This window comes from Vicugna pacos, chromosome 5 (assembly GCF_048564905.1).
Source record: "Vicugna pacos chromosome 5, VicPac4, whole genome shotgun sequence".
NCBI classification, from domain to species: Eukaryota; Metazoa; Chordata; class Mammalia; order Artiodactyla; family Camelidae; genus Vicugna; species Vicugna pacos.
Window position 1 is genome coordinate 10,738,437 of NC_132991.1, and position 17,744 is coordinate 10,756,180.

The 17,744-nt window shown below is 54.6% G+C and overlaps 1 protein-coding gene across 1 annotated transcript in view; it reads left to right on the forward strand.

Annotated features, from left to right (window-relative positions):
• CCDC93 (CCC complex scaffolding subunit CCDC93) overlaps positions 1-15,027 on the forward strand; it is an 84,156-nt gene extending 69,129 nt beyond the window's left edge. Inside the window, exons 19-24 of the mRNA XM_072960843.1 lie at positions 1,602-1,710; positions 4,021-4,103; positions 6,182-6,219; positions 7,642-7,726; positions 9,979-10,092; positions 14,639-15,027. Of these exons, the coding sequence (XP_072816944.1) occupies positions 1,602-1,710; positions 4,021-4,103; positions 6,182-6,219; positions 7,642-7,726; positions 9,979-10,092; positions 14,639-14,692 (483 nt within the window). The 3' untranslated portion in view covers positions 14,693-15,027. The remainder of the gene's footprint in view (positions 1-1,601; positions 1,711-4,020; positions 4,104-6,181; positions 6,220-7,641; positions 7,727-9,978; positions 10,093-14,638) is intronic.
• The last annotated feature ends 2,717 nt before the right edge of the window (positions 15,028-17,744 follow it).

Consider the following 17,744-nt stretch of genomic DNA (forward strand, 5'->3'; position numbering starts at 1 on the left):
ACTGTACCAATCTCAGAAAGACAACAGAATTAATAAAGTCAGGACAGTACAGCTACATACTTGGACTCTTTTTGACTGTGTGCTTGCTCTGTATTCAGTGTTAAGCGAGGTCCCAGGAATAGTAAGTGGGGTGGCCCGTCCTCTGGGAGCTGACTGGCTGTTGGAGAACCAAGATGTGTCCACATACATCAAAGGACAAGGGAGTTTATATGCATATTTCACACCGCGGGCAGCTTCAGACTGGCTGGAGCGAAGCCACGGTAAAACAACGAGCCTGCCGAAGGCCCAGGCCAGGGCAGGGTCCGTGGGATGGATGGAAATGAACTGGCAGGCGAGAGACTGAGAAGCTACTTCTGATGGAATTTAGCATCAGCTGGATGAGAGAAGCAGCAGAGGCGGGATGGTGGGAGAATTTCTAACAGGGGCCCCAGGGTGGATCCAGATACTTGTGTTATTCATTGAGGAGACGCATAAAGGGGAAGGGGGATGGGAACGTGAACAGAAGTGTTAATGAGGCCTGTTTGGGGCTTTGAAAAGTTGGGGTACTTAACCAAGTAGGCATGTGCAACCAAGTCTAGTCTGGGCTGGAGATCTGGGTGTCAGCACTGTGTCAGTGAGAAGAGGCTCTGGACTGAAGCCTGGCTGAGAACAGCAGAGGAAGAGAAGGAATCCACCAGTGGAGACCGAGCGGGCTGCCAGAGGCCTAGGGAAACCAGAGCCCAAGTTCTCGTGGGGAGCTCAGCAGAGAGATGGGTAGATGTTGCCAGAAGTCAGGAAAGCTGGAAGCTGAGAATAACCGTAGATACACAGAGAAGGTCTGTGGTGAGCCTGGCGAGAGTGGTTTCAGTGGGTGCTGGGAGCAGCCAGCAGCAGTGGGGAGAAGGGTGCCTGGAGGAGAGTGAGGGGCTCAGAGGCACCGAGGGTCCCTGGCTTTCGGGAAGTTGTGCCGTTAGAGGGAGGAGAAGGATGATGGCTGAAAGGTGATCAGGGTTTAAAGAGGGGCCTTTTAAGGGGTGAGGAACTTGAACATACTTAAATGCTGACGTGAAGAAGCCAGTAGCAAAGGAGAGGTTACAGATGCAGTCAGGGATGGTTTGGCTGATGCAGACCCCAGTTCATTTCACGGTGAGGAGGGGATTGCCAGCAAGGTACTTCAGGAGTAAGTGGTGGGATCTCTTCAAGCAGGCTGAGGGGTGTGGACTTTAAGGAGGCAGCAGGGGCATCTGTCAGTCCCCATCATCTGGGAAGACCCCCATCGCCTGTTCCCCACCTGGCGCTGCCGGAATCAGCTGCTCTAGAGCCCTCCTGGGCGGTGGGCTGGCTGGGGGCACCATCCACAAATGCCCTCCCCATTCAGAATCTTCCTTCCCGATCCATTAATTTGACACCTCCTGGGGCTCCTGCTCACTGCCACACCTCCACGTGTTGCCAGGTAGAGCTGGAATCTGGGATGGGGAAGACAAGCCACCGCAGGGTTGTGGGCCTGTGTACCAGGGCATGTGTCTGGCACAGGGCAGGTGGGGGTGCTGTTTCGGCTTCCCAGAGGGCCATGTGTGGCCTTTTCACCAAGTAGTGCTGTCTCCCTTCCCTTTTGCATTTAGGCTCGAAGAAACCGAGAAATAGCAATTTTGCATCGCAAGATTGATGAAGTGCCCAGCCGAGCCGAGCTGATACAGTATCAGAAGAGATTTATTGAACTCTACCGCCAGAGTAGGTGCCTCCACCACACACAGGCTCCCGAGGCTGCCCTGGGTGGGGAGGAGGGGTGGTGCTGGAGGCGAGGGGCTCCGTCCTGCTTGAGTGCAGTGGAGCGTGCATCACAGCACCGTCCGTGCCAGCCACCCCCGGGAAGGGCTCCCTCTCCTAGTCAGGCCCACTCGGCACTCACTCCACGTAGCCCGGATCCCAGGAGCAGCACCGTGGTGCTCTGACGCCCTCCCTGGACAGTAGCTCTTAGAGTCGTGCTTCCAGCCCACCCTCCTCCCCATCAGCCATCAGGCTCCACCTGCTAGCTTCGCAGGGAACCTCGTGACCCCTGCATCTCTAGATCAGTCCTGGCTTGTTCTTCTCCGCAGGCTTTCTTGTTCAAGTGGTCCTTGCCTTTAACAATGTTGTGCTCACCCAGGGATCCAGACCAGGTCTCTCAGCCTGAATCAGTGCCCACATCTCATCCGGCTCAGGGTGGCCCTCAGAGCTGTTGCTGCCTTTGTGTTCCTGGTGCTGCGACCTTAGCTGGCCTGCAGCCCCTTCTCTGAGTCCCTCATCCACCCATCTGGTTATATGACTTCTCTCCAGGGGCAGATCCTCAGGAGCTCCCAGGACCCACTGAAAAAAGCCTCTTTCCTTCTACCTGGGATCCTCCGAGTCTAAGTGGCCTGCCTGGAGGGCCCCATCCTTGCTCTCAGTCCCCACTCTGGCCGCCCTTGCCCACACGCTGCCTCTGAACACACTATGTACTTGGACGTCCTAGGCCTTGATGACTCCTCTTCCCTGTGCCTGGGACCCCTTCTCAACTCTGTCAGCCAGAATCCTTCAAGACCCAGCTCAGATATCCCTGTAAACAGGTCCTGGACCATCCCCCTTCCTCAAGACTCCCATGCTGGCTTGTCTCCTGGGTCTTCAGACTCAACAGGTGCAGAACGGAATTCAGCCTCCCCAACCCCTTTTCTCTTGGTCTCTGGGGTAGCTGTCAGGCCAAGCCAGACCCCCCCCCCCATCTTAGTCTTCTCTGACTCCTGCTGCTCTGACAGTCCTGTTTCGGAGTAACGGTCACGTCCATTTCTCCTGGACTTCGTGGCTGCCTTCTCATCACTGCCCAGAGTCTAACCCCTTCTCCGCACTCTTGTCTGGGAGGTCTTTACTCACACAGAAATTTGATCAATTTTCACTCTTGCTTTAAAACTTTAATATTTAATAGCTCCCCACAACTGGATGAACAATTCTCTAGAATTCTTAAAACACTGACCAAAGTCCCTGCCTCATCTGGGCCCTGCAGTTCCCACTTGGCACAGCTGTTAACTGGGCAATAAAGTTTAAAGTTGACTGACTGGTTTAAAGAATCAGGTCTTGAACATTAGTGGCAGTTGCCCAAGAAACCCGAGAGTGCCCAGGCCTGCCCTGCCTCTCTCTGCTCCCTGACCTGTGCTGCTCTAGAGGGACCCTGTGTTCAGGGAGCAAGAGCCAGTGGGAACAGACCCCATTGTGGTATCGGCTAAGTCTGACCACCGTTAGGCATCAGGAGCATTAGCTGCAGCTAAACTGAAGCTGGCAGCTTAGGCCTGAAGCGCGACAGCGAGCCCAGGGTTCGGGATTTTGTCTCCCTCTGGCTACCATGGGAATTCAGAACAGGGAGGAAGTCACACAGGCTCAGAGCAGAAAGGCTGTGCCTGAGCAGGAACCCTTCACCCCCGTGACCGGTTCCCTGGTGATCATGGCACCCCAGAGAGAAGGGGAGGTGGGCAGAGAGAAAAGCGGTTTTATGGGTAAAGATGTGGGAGACTGGTAAGTAAGGCCCCCTTCGTCATGTGCATGGGGAGATGGGGGGAGAATCCACACGTATTAGGCGTGTGTTCTGCCCTGGGGTGGGTGTGCCATTTGCCCAGTGGGTGTTCTGGAGGGCCTGTTGCCTAGGCCTGAGCTAAGCACGGGGTTACAGAAGTTACAGGCGGTGGGAGGGAGGGAGCCACACAGACAGGAAGAGGTGGCGCAGTGTCTTCCTCACTCCCACCACCTTCCCCCTCGGACCCCTCACCTGGAGGACTGCTGGGAAACCCACCTGTCCCACACGCTGACAGGGAGCACCTTCCGCCCCTCGTCCTGGCTGGCCTGTCCCAGCTGCCACAGCCATCAGCCTGCAGCAGCCCGGCCCCCGCGCCCCTTGGGGTTTCCGCACAGTCAGGAGCGCGTGCCAGCCCTGGCCAGTCCAGTCTGTGTCCGGCGGTGTGCCCCAGCAGGGAGAGGTCACCCGGGGTCATTTTGATGCGTTTTCTTCCTCACGTGCCGATTTCCTTGCCTTTACAGTTTCAGCAGTGCACAAAGAAACCAAGCAGTTCTTCACTTTATATAACACCCTGGACGACAAGAAGGTTTATTTGGAAAAAGAGGTAAGAGCCTTTATAAAAAGAAGACAGCTTCATCGGTTGAGCAGCTCCTAGTGCCATGGGCCCCAGGCAGATCACGTGAGCCTGGTGTTGGGGCATGCCCAGCGTATGTGGGAGGAGCACCTGTCACATGCCCAGGGCTGGGGTGCAGAGTCGAGAGCTCACACTGCCGGGCAAGGTTGGGGGGATGGTGGGCAGCGGTCGTGAGCGCTGGGTGAGAGGCGCCATCATAGAAAGCAACGGTGGGAGCTCGACAGGTACCTACTGAGAGGGGCCTGGAGGTGGTGAAACTTTAGTTTGGGTTTGAAAGGAAGGAGAGAACCAGCTAAATGCAATGGGGAGGGCGGAACATTGGAGCGGACGTGGGGAAATAGCTGTTTAATCGTTAGTAGCAGACGGAGGCATGAACTAAAATTGTAAACTTGAAGGCAGGGGTGAGAGGGCTGGCCGTGGGCAGCCCCCTCCCACATCACTCTGACTCTCACGGGTCAGATCCGCTGGTGATTCGGGGCTCCCGCGATGGAAGGCACCTGACTGGGGCAGCTGTACAGCTGTGTTTAGAACAAAGAGCAGTTCTGTATTCACGGCAGCAGCTCGGCGTGGTGGCGAGAGCAGGAGCTGTGGGGTCCCCCAGGCGTGGGCTTCAGTCCAGCCTTGTTTTCCTCACCTGTAAAGTGGGGGCAACTCCTGCTGTGATGGAGACAGCATGAGAAAATGCCAATGAAGCTCCCTGCACACAGTGATAGCTGGGAGCCCCAGCCTCCCCGCACCTCGAGGGTGACAGAAGCTGTTTCTATTTTATCATCACCCTGCAACCTGCACTAATTACCACTTTAATAGCAGTATTACAGGTGTATCTTCCACCTGGACCCAAACGGAGGCATCAGTATTGTCACCTCTACTGCTTGTTGTCAATCAAACCAGATCAGCCTCTGCCCTCCTGGAGGCCCTCCTTGAGGAGGGGTGGGTTCTCTTTCCTCTGTGTCCAGCGCCTTACATGGTGATGGGCACATAACAGGCACTTAGTTAATGCTTGAATAGATGAGTTGAGGGCATTTGGGGGGATTTATGTCAGACCTGGGGGCTAGATGTGCTGCACACCCTGGCCTTGGGGTCCCCCCACCCAGTGAGGGGAAGACTTGCCAACCCTCACTCAGGGACAAGCCAGCCCCTCCTGAGAAAGCCTGGAACCCCGTTGACCTCCCTTCATCAGCAGTGTTTAAAGTTGTTGCATCCTTTTACAAACTAGGAGGACTTGGGGGTTCGTTCCAAGCCACGTTAACTCAGTTAGAACTTTGCATTTGCTTGCACGTATATTTTATTCCCAGTCTATTTATGCCTGTGGTATTTTCGCTTTCAACATGCCGGTGAAGTCACAAGGACAAGAATATCATCTCCGTGTTACAGACCACAAACCTGAGTCCCAGTAGAGGAAATGCCTGGTCCTGAGCTCACAAGCTGGAGTCACTGATGCAGCCAGAAAGGGGACCTAGGTTTCTGGACTCCAGACTCAGAGCCCTGCCCCGACTGTCACCGGGGCAGATGGAGGGTCCCAGAATGTGGGCTAAGCATTTCCATGGGAGAGGGGCCTTGAGTGGTGCGAGCCCACGGAGGAGGCTCTGAGCCGCCCGGCAGCTGGCTGTGCTGGCAGAGAGATTCCGTGGGAGGGGGTAGGGTGGGCACAGTTCTCACTCTCCACCAGGACCATCTCCGCTAAGCTGACAGCCCTGAAAATAAAGTGCAGGGTTTGGCCAGATAGAAGGGGCTGTGATACAGCTTCCCCCAAATACCCCAGATGTGGGTGTGGGCTTCTCAGCTGGGGTTTAGGGCCTGTCAGGGAGCCGCTTCCTACATTCCTGTGGTCAAGGTTGTCAGAAGATAGGCACTTGGGGAAAACTACAGGGCTAAGAACATGTTGCTCCCCCCCCCCACGCTACTTTCCATCCATGTGAAGAAGGTGTGGTCCTTTCAGAAGCGGTGTCCACAGACAAAAGACAAGCTTTCAGGGGTCAGGGTAGCACAGGGATCTGTCAGCCTTTGCTTATTGTTCTGTTCTTTCTGTTTTTTCCTGTCCTCCCCAGATCAGCCTGCTGAACTCAATCCATGAGAACTTCTCACAGTAAGTGCTGGCTGACCCCCTTCGTGGGTACCACGAGTGCCCCGTCGGTGCCCGCTCACCTCCGTCCTGCAGGGTGTGATCGAGCAAGACTCAGTGCTTGGGGCGGGGTTCTCGCACTTTCACCCCGGCTGCCACGTTCAGATGAGTCCTGGCTGACGCACTCCTTGAGTTCTTGCAAAAACGCAGTGATGGAAGAGTGAATTCTTAAAACCCCAAGGAATAGCTTAGGGAAAACGTGAACTTCCAACTAATGTATCTATACCTAACTACTGGAATCTCTTTGTAGATGACTTTTGTTCTGCTACAATTAGATTACTGCCCCTTGTTCTTGGGCACAGAGAGATGCTTTGAAATTTAGATAATGAAATAATCTATGTAATTTTTTTTAATGTTTTTCAAATCTCATGGTAAATTTTGCTTTTAAGTTAATGTGCATCCTCTCAACTGCTTTGTTCAGGTATCAGTGTTTTCTCCAAAAATTGGACGGCAAGGCCCATCTGTACCCACATTATACCAGCCCTCAGGCCTGCCCATTGAACCACCCACCATCTGGGCAGCCCCAGGGCTGGCTGGCTGTCCAGCTGGCTTCCTCTCCCTGCAGCAGTGATCTCCTCCAGCCCCTGGCAGGTGACCAGGGACCAGGATCTCAGTGGACTACAAGCACTAGATTTTAAGCTTCCTTTCTAATTAAAAACAAACAAAAATCCAACAGCTCCCTTTAATATTCAGATTCAGTTAGTGCCTTAACAGCCTTGTGACATTTCTAGAAATGGGGCCTTCATCTTTGTGCCCTGTCGTTGAGAGGGGCTGACGTTTGGGCGCTTTTGTGGCAAATTCTGCTCTCCGGCAGGAACTCTCAGTCCGTGTCCCTGTGTGCTCGGATCCTCCTGGTGTCATTCCCTCTGCAGAGCGGGAGGGGAAGGGGAACATTTGAGGACATCAGGAAATTCATTTAGCTACTGCTCCTGGAAATAGGACCAGGTTTCCCAGCCTGGTTTTAGGAAAACCTCAGAAAACATCTACCAGTCTTGAGCAGTGCTTCTAAATCCACAGATGTTTAAAAACCAGGTGGTATTCATTTCTTAAGCAGTACCTCAAAGTAAAAAATATATTTTTTGTTATTTTAGCCACATTTGATTTTATTTAAGAAAATACATATTTAAGAAAACTGTAGGGAGGAGAGTGGAGATGGGGAGGCAAAGAAGATTAATATTCAGTTACAAGACCAGGTTGGTTTTCACGCCTTCCTCAGAGTTGGGAGTCATTGGCTTCTGGGATCGCAGGGGCCCCACAAGTCCATCCTGTCCTGCGAGGGCCTGCTTGCTCTGGGGCATCATCTGGGAACAGGGCTGACCCCGTGGGGCCTCCCGCTTTTCTCAGAGTCCTGTTTGCCGGTCATACCTCTGCTTGTCTTTCTTTCAGAGCCATGGCCTCCCCTGCTGCCCGGGACCAGTTTTTACGGCAGATGGAGCAGATCGTAGAAGGAATTAAGCAAAGTCGGATGAAGGTCAGATGGCTTCTTTTCTGTAATGTGGCCTGGGTTGCACACTGGTGATGGAGAAGGCCCTGGGGAGCCAGGCCTCTTCCGGGTGTTCTGAGAATGTGCTCTCAGTTCTGAGGACACATCTCAGTGTGTCTGCGGAGGCTCCCAGCTTGCCTCTGGCCCTGCAGTGGGCAGGCCAGCTCCACGGGCTGCCTGCCCTGGTCATTCAGACGCCGCTTTTGGCAACAGCTCCCAAGGAAGGACTGAACACCCACCGTGTGCCACGCACTGTGTAAATCCCCCTAAAAGCCCTCTGAAGTGAGCATTGCCCCCCGTTTCACCAGCCAGGCTTTCCTTCCCGCCCAGAACCGTTTCCTCACTGGGTCTTCGGTTCCCGACCTTCTGCTGTGAGGCATTTGTTTCTTAGCAGCTCAAGAGCATTTTGGTTTTCAGGAACCCCCTATGAAAATGCAAATAATTGCTGAATTCTGCTCAAGTGAGAGGATATTGAGCCTCAGTAGTTAGAAGAGGAAAGTGAGGAACTGGGAAGCCGTGTGGGAGCTCCCAGGATGAGCTGGCTTAGCGGGGAGTCGCCCGGCCTTGGGGCGGCATCGGGGCTGGCTGCTTCGGGCACTGCACGCGCATGGTCCGTCAGTGGGAAGGCAGACTTGCTGCCGGTCTGGAAGCCATTCGCACAGCCGCAGCCCCCCACTCCTGCGACCGGGCAAACCCTAACCAGCACTGCCGGTGTCTCTTGCCCTCCGTCCTGCTTAAAAGCCCTGTCACACACCTGGTCCTCAGGCGCAGTGGTGAAACCTTCTGGGGACCTGGGGCGTCTCCTCTAACAAACTTGGGGCAGAGGAGTCCAGTGAGTGAGGCCAGAATGTCAGCACATGAGAGAGAGGATTGCCTGCAGGATCTGTCATAAAAACCTACTCAAGAAAGAGAAATTCAAGCTGCCTGTAATCCCATCTACAAGAGGTGAACTAAGGCAAAAGCTCACCAGACCCTTTTGTTTGTAGCTAAATATTAATCTCCCCATTAAGGACTTCAGTAAAATGACGTCAGAGGAGCAAATATATATGTGTGTGTGTGTGTGTGTGTGTGTGTGTGTGTGTGTGTGTGTGTGTGTGTGTGTGTATCACTGATGGCAAGACTGTTCAGCCACAGAAGAGAGGGCAGAGGTGAGGCAGCTCCTGTCCATGTGCGTGGACACTCACCCAGGGTGGGACAAGCTCTCATGCGAAAGGGAGTAGGGTCCCTTCTTGATGATCTGGGGTCTGAGGGAGGTGGAGGTAGAGGGCAGGGAGCCTGGCCAACCCAAACCTCAGCATGGAGGTCTTCCCGCCCTGCCGCGCTGGTCCTCGGGGAGCCGCTCTCGCCCACAGTGAAGAACAACAGGAAGTTGTCCTCCCTGATTGCTAGCAATGCATTCCTGGGGAAGGACGTGGGCCTGACCCCTTCATTCTCTCCATCCTCCCCCTGGCTTCATGCTGTAGGCACCTCACTGCTGTCTGTCTCCCTGACAAGGTAGCCGGGCACCAGATGGGTGGTCAGGTCCCCTGGCAGGGAGGGCTGTCTTCTCTCGTTTGTGTGGCTGGTGGCCAACACAGCACCTGATCCGTGGCAGGCACCCAAGAACTATTTGTTAAACGAGTGAATTCATTCAGTCCACTCCAAAAGCAGTTCTCAACACAGGCTCCAGGTGGGGTTTGAATATTGACTGGCCCCTGGATGGAGTAAGTGTGTCCGCTGTGCACAACAGCACTTACGTGGATGGATGTCTTTGTTGTATTTGTTTAAAACAAAAACAAAAACAAAAACAAAAACAGAGCCCTCTGTGCCCAAGTGCCATGCTGGCCTCTGCTCAGATAGGTATGGCAGGGGAGTGTGTGTCCCCCAGAGCACAGGTGGCCCCAGAACTGGCAGGTCAGCGTGTATGTGAAACAGACCAGCAGTGAGTACAAGTAACAGTATAGGTGTCTGCGGTCCGTGGGAGGGTCCTGAGCGAAGAGGGAACCACCGATCCATTTCTTGTGAAATTGTTTGTACTCACACACACAGAATGGCAATAGTTAAATGGCACGGTTAGCCCAGTGATAGAACTGCTGAATAAATTTCAGTCTCTCTGCAATATCACGCAAATAAGTTAACCTCAAAAGTGATGCATGAAAGGAGATCCATGAAAACGTCAGTGACAGTGGTCGGTTGGGGGTTGCCAGCCGCCTTTGGTCAGAGCGTGCCTTTTCATCAGTGTTCCCGAAATGTCTCAACAGATGGAAAAGAAGAAGCAAGAGAACAAAATGAGAAGAGACCAGTTGAACGACCAGTACTTGGAACTGTTAGAAAAACAGAGGCTGTACTTTAAGACCGTGAAAGAGTTCAAGGAGGTAAGAGGGCGGCTGGGCGGGGCCTGCAAGGCTAAGGAGAGAACTGTGCTCACCTCCAGAGCAGCGTTTGAAAACCAGACAGTTCTCTGGTTTTCCGCTGGTCTGTACTGGGAAATACCAGGTTGGCGGTGAGATCTTACAGTCCAGGTGCGTGAGGAGCTCACGATCGCCTTGTTCTGTGGCCCATCCTGAGGCCCTAGTTGAAGTTCTAGGCAGCATCACTTCATCTTCCTAACTCAGTAAGCACATTAGACTCACAGGTAAAGGGCACCATCTGCTCACATTCAGGCGCCACCTTGAAAGAGCTAGAATTGTCCCTCCTCCCAGTCTTAGGCTGGGGAGGGAGCAGCCACATGGGAGGAAAGTGGACGGGGAGGACGGCCACCTTGGGGTCAGACCTGCCGCTCACCAGCTGTGCACCTGCGTCGGGACTCAGCCCTCAGCTCCCTGGCAGGTGGGGTCTGTGGGCAGGGCAGAGAGGAGAGCTCCGGCACTGGGTCTGGCACCCGGGACCCCCACGCTCGGCTGAGTGCCATGTGCGCCTGCCTTTTCCCCCTGCATCTCGGCACGGTTCCTCACTGTCATTCCAGAAAGAAAAGTGCCCTTTTCTTAAGAGCTTTTCCAGAAGGGAGATTTCATTCTGTCAGTTGCCGAGATCGCAGCAGCTTCATTTTTGGGAATTCCTTCCCCCTTTCTAATGTAAACCCATGTGGCTTTAGTGAATTTGGAGATTGGTGAAAATACAGGGGTGCTAAAGATGGTTATATCCTGGTGTGTGGGCTGCAGAACAGAAAACAGTCTTTCCATCCCAATCATTTTGTCCTTGCATGTTTTTAACACTCTTCTGTCTCCCTCCCTCCCTCCCTTCCCCGTCTTGTCCTTCTCTACTTCTCCTTCCCTTTTTAGTGACTTAACTTTTGGGAGCCACAACCATAGGCACTTCAAAATCAACCTCTCACCCTTTCAATAAATGTTCCTCCAGCTCCTGCTGTGGCCCTGGGAATACACAGGTCATAAGAGAGACCAGGTCCCTGTGTCCAGGGTGGGCGGGGGAGACAGATAAGAAGCTAGGAAACAAACCCCCGAAAACAAGTAATCACAAGTCAGAAGTAATTCCAGGCTTTGCCCTGGAGGGACTAAGGTAGAGGGTGTGGTCAGGGGAGAGCACTCTCCGGTGAGAAGGACTTGGCCTTGGGCAGAGCCCGAGTGCTTCGGCCAGGGAGCAGCACGCTTGAAGGCCCAAGGCAGGGAGCAAACTGCGACCCGCTGTTTTTTTCCCCCCAAATAATACGTAAAGAGAGAAGGCCCAAAGGAGGGGAATTACACTTCCAATGTTGCTCTGCTCTTTTGACAGCAAAAACAAAAAGCAGGTGAGCTGGGCAGGGTAAGGATAAGCTGTCAGAATCAAAGCAAATAAAAGTGAAATGGAAAAGCTCATTCTGGCACCGCAGGCTCTCGGGGCTAAAGGCTAGGTTGACCTGCAAAGCAAACGGGTCCCTCAGATGCATGAAGATCAAGATTTCTGTATTACCACTGCCTTGGGCACAGCCGCTCCCAGTCAGAGACCAGGAAGGGGGGGTGCGGGGGCGTCCCTCGGAGCCCGTGAAGCCCCCAGGACCAGGGGGCTGGCCTCCATTTTCTTCAGTCCAAAGCAAGTCAGGAAAAAAAAGGGAGGGCGAGTGTACTACGCCCTTCAGACAGCTAAATACATTTCATTGAAAGGACTCACCTTTAAAAATAAAACAGCCTGTCCTCTTGTTCTTTGATGTTAAAATTGCTTTTCTCTTATAAAATGATGGTGATAGTGTGTACTCTTTTTTTTTTTAACCACTTAACTTGGCAAAAAATTTGAAATTAGCAGTCACGTGTTAGTGTTCCCAAATCCTGAATCTTTTTTCGAGCTCCTCCAAGGTAATGTGGGGCCAGTTGTTGAGGAGAAGGTAGTGGCAGAGGCTTGCTTGCTGCCCCCAAATTTCCAGCCCATCCCTTCAGCTCCAGTAATTCTGCTGTTTTACGTATGCAGTTCCATGTAGAAGAAAAACAGATTGGCAAGTCAGACGTTCCCCCCAGGATGGCATCTCCTCCCGGAACACTCTGTTCTGCCTCCTTTATCTGCCTCCCCAACCTGCTCAGTTATCTGCTCCCAAGTTGTGAATTCTCGCTGCGTCCTGGTCCCCAGCACCGTGCTAGGCAATGATTATTCTCCACACGGAGCACGCTGTCGTCCACAGCATGATCTTGGCCACCACGTTCTTCCCTGTACGGGCTCAGCTGACTCTGTGTGAGTTGAGCCCCCACGACGCCCACAGGCTCCTGCAGGCACCGGGTCTTGCTCTCGCTCTGACTCCAGCCTCCCCTGGGATCCAGGCCTTTTTAGTTAGAGACATTGGGTTATCTCTAAAACCCCCCTGCCAGCTTGCCCTGGGAGGGGCTGTTAATAACACGTCTGCCGGAAACCGCACATACTCTGGAACCACCTCAATTGCAGTATCACTAATTGTGTTTGTAAAGCACAGCCTCTCACAAGGTCACCAAAGCAAGGCTGAAAGTCAAGCCTAGCGCTGACAGCTGCCAGGCATAGGTGCTTATGAAGCTGCTTTGGGCACGTACCCTCGAGCAAGCTGAACTCACTGCGTCCGGCACATCGCGAGCCCCACGCGGTCTTCAACAGGGGAAGAAGCAGAGACTAGGAGACATTTTTCCCTTTTCTTCTAGAAAGAAATCCCTAAAGGGCCCTTTCTGTATTTGCTTTGAGCAGACAGCCAGTATCACTCTGTGGTCTCCCAAAAGGCCTCCAGGAGATCACATGAAGTTTAATCAGCGCTCACACACCCCGGGTGACAGCCTCGGATGTCTTTACTGAAAAGCTCAAGCGTCACCTCAGTGTGGTGCGGGGAACAGAATCGCCCCTGGTGGGGACCCTCTCATAGCACTGTCTTGATGCTTCTGAGGGTTTTGTTGTGGGTTTTTTTTTTTTCATTGAAAAGGTGAGGTGGGTGACAGTTGAAACTAATTTATTTCTTTATTTGTCGTTTTATGGTTTTATCTCTTTATTATGGAAGTTTTCAAAAATACACAAAAGTAGAGAAAATAGTATAACAACATAATAGTGTGACTCTCTGCCTGTTCTTCTCCCGTCCTTACCCCTCCCCAATTTTTTTGGACGGGGTAGGGTGGAAGTTTCTTCCCCCCAAGCAAATCTCAATAACTCATTTTAAATAAAACTTCCTTGTTCACTTTTCTAACGCAACAGATATTACCCGTCTTCACCTTTGTTCTCTTCCCACCCCCAGGAAAAACTGGACTATCTCCCCCTCCAAAAACATGTGCTTAAAAAGTGTCAAGAGTATCTTGCATCTGGCAGAATAATTCAGCCTTACCCCCCACCCGGAGCCGAGCTGCCTCCCCAGCTCTGAGGGGCCCATGAGCGTAAACCCCCCGGGTGAGCCGCACTTCGGTGAAACCCGGGTCTCTGCATCAGAAAGCAAGGGGTGGGCACCTGGCCCAGTCCTGGGAGCGGGAAACACCGACCTGGGGGGTCTTGGATGCAGAGGCTTTAAGGGTGACAGAAAACCTTTCTTCCACACTGAATGGATCTCTAGGGAAGCATGACGACCAGAGGCTGTGACCACCCCTTCAGGCCCTTCTCACCGTCAGTCACACTCACCCCTCACTGTAAACAGGGCTCCGTGTGGCGCGCCCGGGAAGGGGTGGAGCTGGTTTGCTAGCAGCTGGAGGTATCCTGAGCTGTCAGGGCCACTCCAAACACGGGGGAAGGAGCAGGCACAGTGAGAAGCTTTGGAAGAAGGGACTACAAAGTGGCGGCGGCCTTGCACCGTGGGCGTCAGGTTCCGCATGCAGGGCACGGGGCAGTGACCTCCCTCAGTAGTGTGCCTCAGCACATCCAGTAATGCGTTCCTACAGCTCATTTCATGTCCCTTGATGCTTACCTTTCACCCTGTCTTCTGTGGGTTTCCCTCTAGAAGCCAGTGACGTTCTTCTTTTTGATGGGGGGGTGGTAATTAGATTTTTACTTACGTATTTCAATGGAGGTACTGGGGATTGAGCCTGGGACCTCGTGCTTGCTGAGCACGCGCTCCACCACCGAGCCGTCCCCTCCCCCAGCTGAGGGTAGTCTCAACTCCAGTCTCACCAGCGTAGGAACTTCCCTAGCGCTCTGCCTGCTGTGTGACCTGGGGCTGCCTTTTACAACCCCTGAGGCTGCTTTACAGACCCTTCCTCACTGCAGGGGTCCAAACTGGCACAGAAAGCGCCTGCTTTCTGCTTCTGCCCCCTGAAGATTTTAGAGGCTTCAGGACGTCTTTTGGAATGACAGTGCCTGCTCCTCTCCTGTTCTGAGTCTGCCAGTCCGGAAGCGAGTTGTCACCGTAGCTTTTGGGGCACTGAAGGCCAGGAAGTGGCCGTGCAGGGGGCGGTGTGCTGGGAGGCTGCTTCTCGGGGCGAGGGCGGGAGAGTGAGGCCACCAGCGCCTCAGGCGGCGCTGAAGCGGCCCTCGCCAGTCCCACCCTCTCCGCTTCCCCTCCAGGAGGGCCGCAAGAACGAGGTGCTGCTGTCCCAGGTGAAAACCAAGGCCTCCTGACGGCCCCAGGCAGCGTCCTTGTCATCGGTGTTTTCTCATGAGCGCCATGCGTCAGCTACAGGTGGTGAGCAGGTTCTGAAGGTCGCGGAGGGAAGACGCTCTGTACGCCCCGGGTACTTTGTTCCCCTCTTTGCTTCCGTTCACCTCTGCGTCGGTTGTCGTCGGTGGAATCAGACGGTGTAGACGCCGCGGCTTGGATGACACCCCATCATCCGAGGAAGAAGTGCGGGCAGTATTTGTTCTCTGTGTCGATTCAGCTTTTATTTCTCCGGTAACGTTGCACATTTGAAGTGCCCTGTATTTGTATGGACTCAGAATAAAGAGGAATCCACTTGTTCGGTAGATGTTAATTAAGCAAACGCTGAGGGGTAAGGCCCTGCACCTCAGGCTCCCAGCACGAGGCCCCGGAGCCTGACCACTGGGGTATTTTTTCCTTTAAGTGAACAGAGGCTCTCAGCTGCATGACCAGCCCACATGAGTGCTGGTCACTTGGACCTTTCACTTGCCCACGGTGCCTTTTGTCCCTGGTGCTCAGGCCCAGCCAGCAGGCTTCCTGGTGCAGCAGCTCCAACGGAAGCACAGCGTCTGCCCTCGGCTTCAGCCTCACACCCCACTCACGGGCATCTCACGAAAAATTGAACACAGGGGCCTCGGCATAAGGACATTTAAGTCAATGACACCTTCCCTCACCCTGTCCACCTGCGAGTCCCAGCCAGCCAGGGGGTGGTCCTGTGCGTCCCCCCCGCCAAGCACATCACTCCGAGCACGGGTCGGGGCTGGGCCTGGCAGGGACACACACGCCAGTCACTGCAGTCCCTGCCAGGGTGTAAGTCCCGGAGGGACGGCCAAGAGCAGGTGCCAGAGGGCGTCCCAGCAGGAAGAGCAGCTCGGTGTGCGGAGACCCAGGAGGCTTCTTGAGCAGGCAGGGTCTGGGCCTGAAGGGGACACAGCTTAATAGCAGAGATTGGTGGGAAGGCCGTTTTGGATAAAGTACAACTGTGATGAAAACCCAGGAGGGGAAGGTACAACGCTTGCTTGCTGGGAGAGAGCGGGCGGGCCGGTCTCTGCAGGAGACCAGTCCAGAAAGGTAGGCTGGATCCGCCTTCGGAGGGCCTGGAGGGGAGGGCAGAGGGCTTGACTCTCCCCTCTGGAAATGAGTAGTCCATCCCAGAGGGGCTCTTCCTGCCTCGGCCCGCGGGAACCCGGGCACAGGTCAGTGCGCCCCAGCGCCAGGTCTGCACTGCATTCCGCACGGACCTGGCGTGTGCACCAGTCAGCGGGCTTGGACCACGAAACATAAAAGCTTCAACAGGCAAATAGGGCGCCCTGTGCGGTGCCAGGAACATCCGGCTCATCTGAGTTCCCTAAGAAGCCTGCCGTGGGCAGACTTAGAGAAGCTCGTGCTGGAGTGACCGCATCCCCGGGTGTCAGTGCTGCCCCGCCAGGCCTGCCTGGTGAGGAGGGCGCTGCTCCTGGGCCGTACGCGTCCCCTGGCCTGGGCCCTGGGCCCCGATCTGTGTGGATTTTGTAAGGGATCAATGACGCTGAAGGGAGGGATTGCCAAAGAGCGCGTGGCGCTCCCAGGGCCGGGGAGGAGGTGATGGTTTGACTCTTCAGTTGTTTCAGGCTCAGGGAAGCATCTAGGGGATCCTGTTGAGAAGCACATGGATGCCCTCCCTCACAACAGCGTTTGAGCAGGTAGATTGTTCTCGTATCTGTCCGCATGTGGTAGGGAGGAGGGATGGGTGATCACGTCCAGGGTTACGGGTCCCCTCCTCTCTGCATGACTGGGGAAATGCTGGCACCACTCATCCAAAGCCACCGATCATTTTTTTTAACATGGAGGTGCTACCTGCGGACCGTATTTCTAGAGTTGCATTCGGTTTGGTATAGGGAGGTCTGGGCAGGTATCTTCCCTTTCTTGAATCCCCAAGGCCTGAGGCAGATAATGAATTAGTTTCTGTTCCTTGAATGCATTTTGAATTAAACTCCAGAAGCAGGTCTTAAGAATCCTGTTTGCTGCAGATAACCCACAGAGCGGATGGTGCCTTTGTGAGCAATGAGGACATTAAATGTGCTTTACCGTCAGGCCTTCGAGGCAGAGGAGAGGCCCCGAGGCCACGATCATTTCAGAAGCCCTCCAGGGCGGCCCTCCCAGGACTGTGCTTTGTGTACCCACAGAGCACAGCTGTGTGTCCTGCTAAGCCCCCAGGCTTTTCCGGAGCCGAAAAGTAAGGGGGAAACGTCCCTAAGCTACTTTTGTGGAATGTGTTCTTTAGGAGGAACAAGGTTCCCCCAGGGAGCATTGTGCCTGCTGGTCAGAGAGCTTGCTGACGGGCCGGTGTCCCGGGATCTCGGGGTGCTTCTGGGTCCCGGGGCTCCCCTCTGTCCACATGCGCCTCGGGGAGTACAGGGGGCTGCTCTGGTGTAAATGAACTCAGAGCTGCCGTGAGCAGGCAGGACAGGAGAGATGATCACGAGGTGTCTGGGGAGACACCCGGGACGTAGTTTTTGCCGTCCTCGGCCTGGGTTCAGGCTCACGGGTCACGGGGGTCAGGTGGTCACACTGGAGGGAGGCACCGACCTCTGGCGAGCAGCTGTGAGGCTGCGCGTCAGGGGCCTGTCCCCTTTTATCTCAGGGCACATCCCGAGGTCGTCAGGCCTGAGCTCTCATTAGAAGTGATGGTTCTAACTGGGTGCCGGTTCGTTGCCCACGTTCTGTGGAGACCCAGGTCCTGCCACATCCACCGGCCCTGGCAGCGGAACCAGAAGGCGGAGGCGCCAGTAGGCAGAAGGCCTTTCCCAGGCGGAGGAACCGCCCCTGACAAACGCTGCAGCTCCCGGGCCTCCTGAAACCGGGAGCCGGGCTCGGGGAAGGCCTCACACAGCCCTCCTCCGAGACCTCGGGCTGCCCCGTCGATGGCCCCGATCACGTCTGCAGCCCTGCCTGGAGCACACTGTGCGCAGTCCGCAGCGGCCTGAAGCCTGTGCCATCCCGGGCTCTGTCGCCTCGGCACGGCCTTGTCTCCCCCTCCCTGCAGGTGAGCGGTGA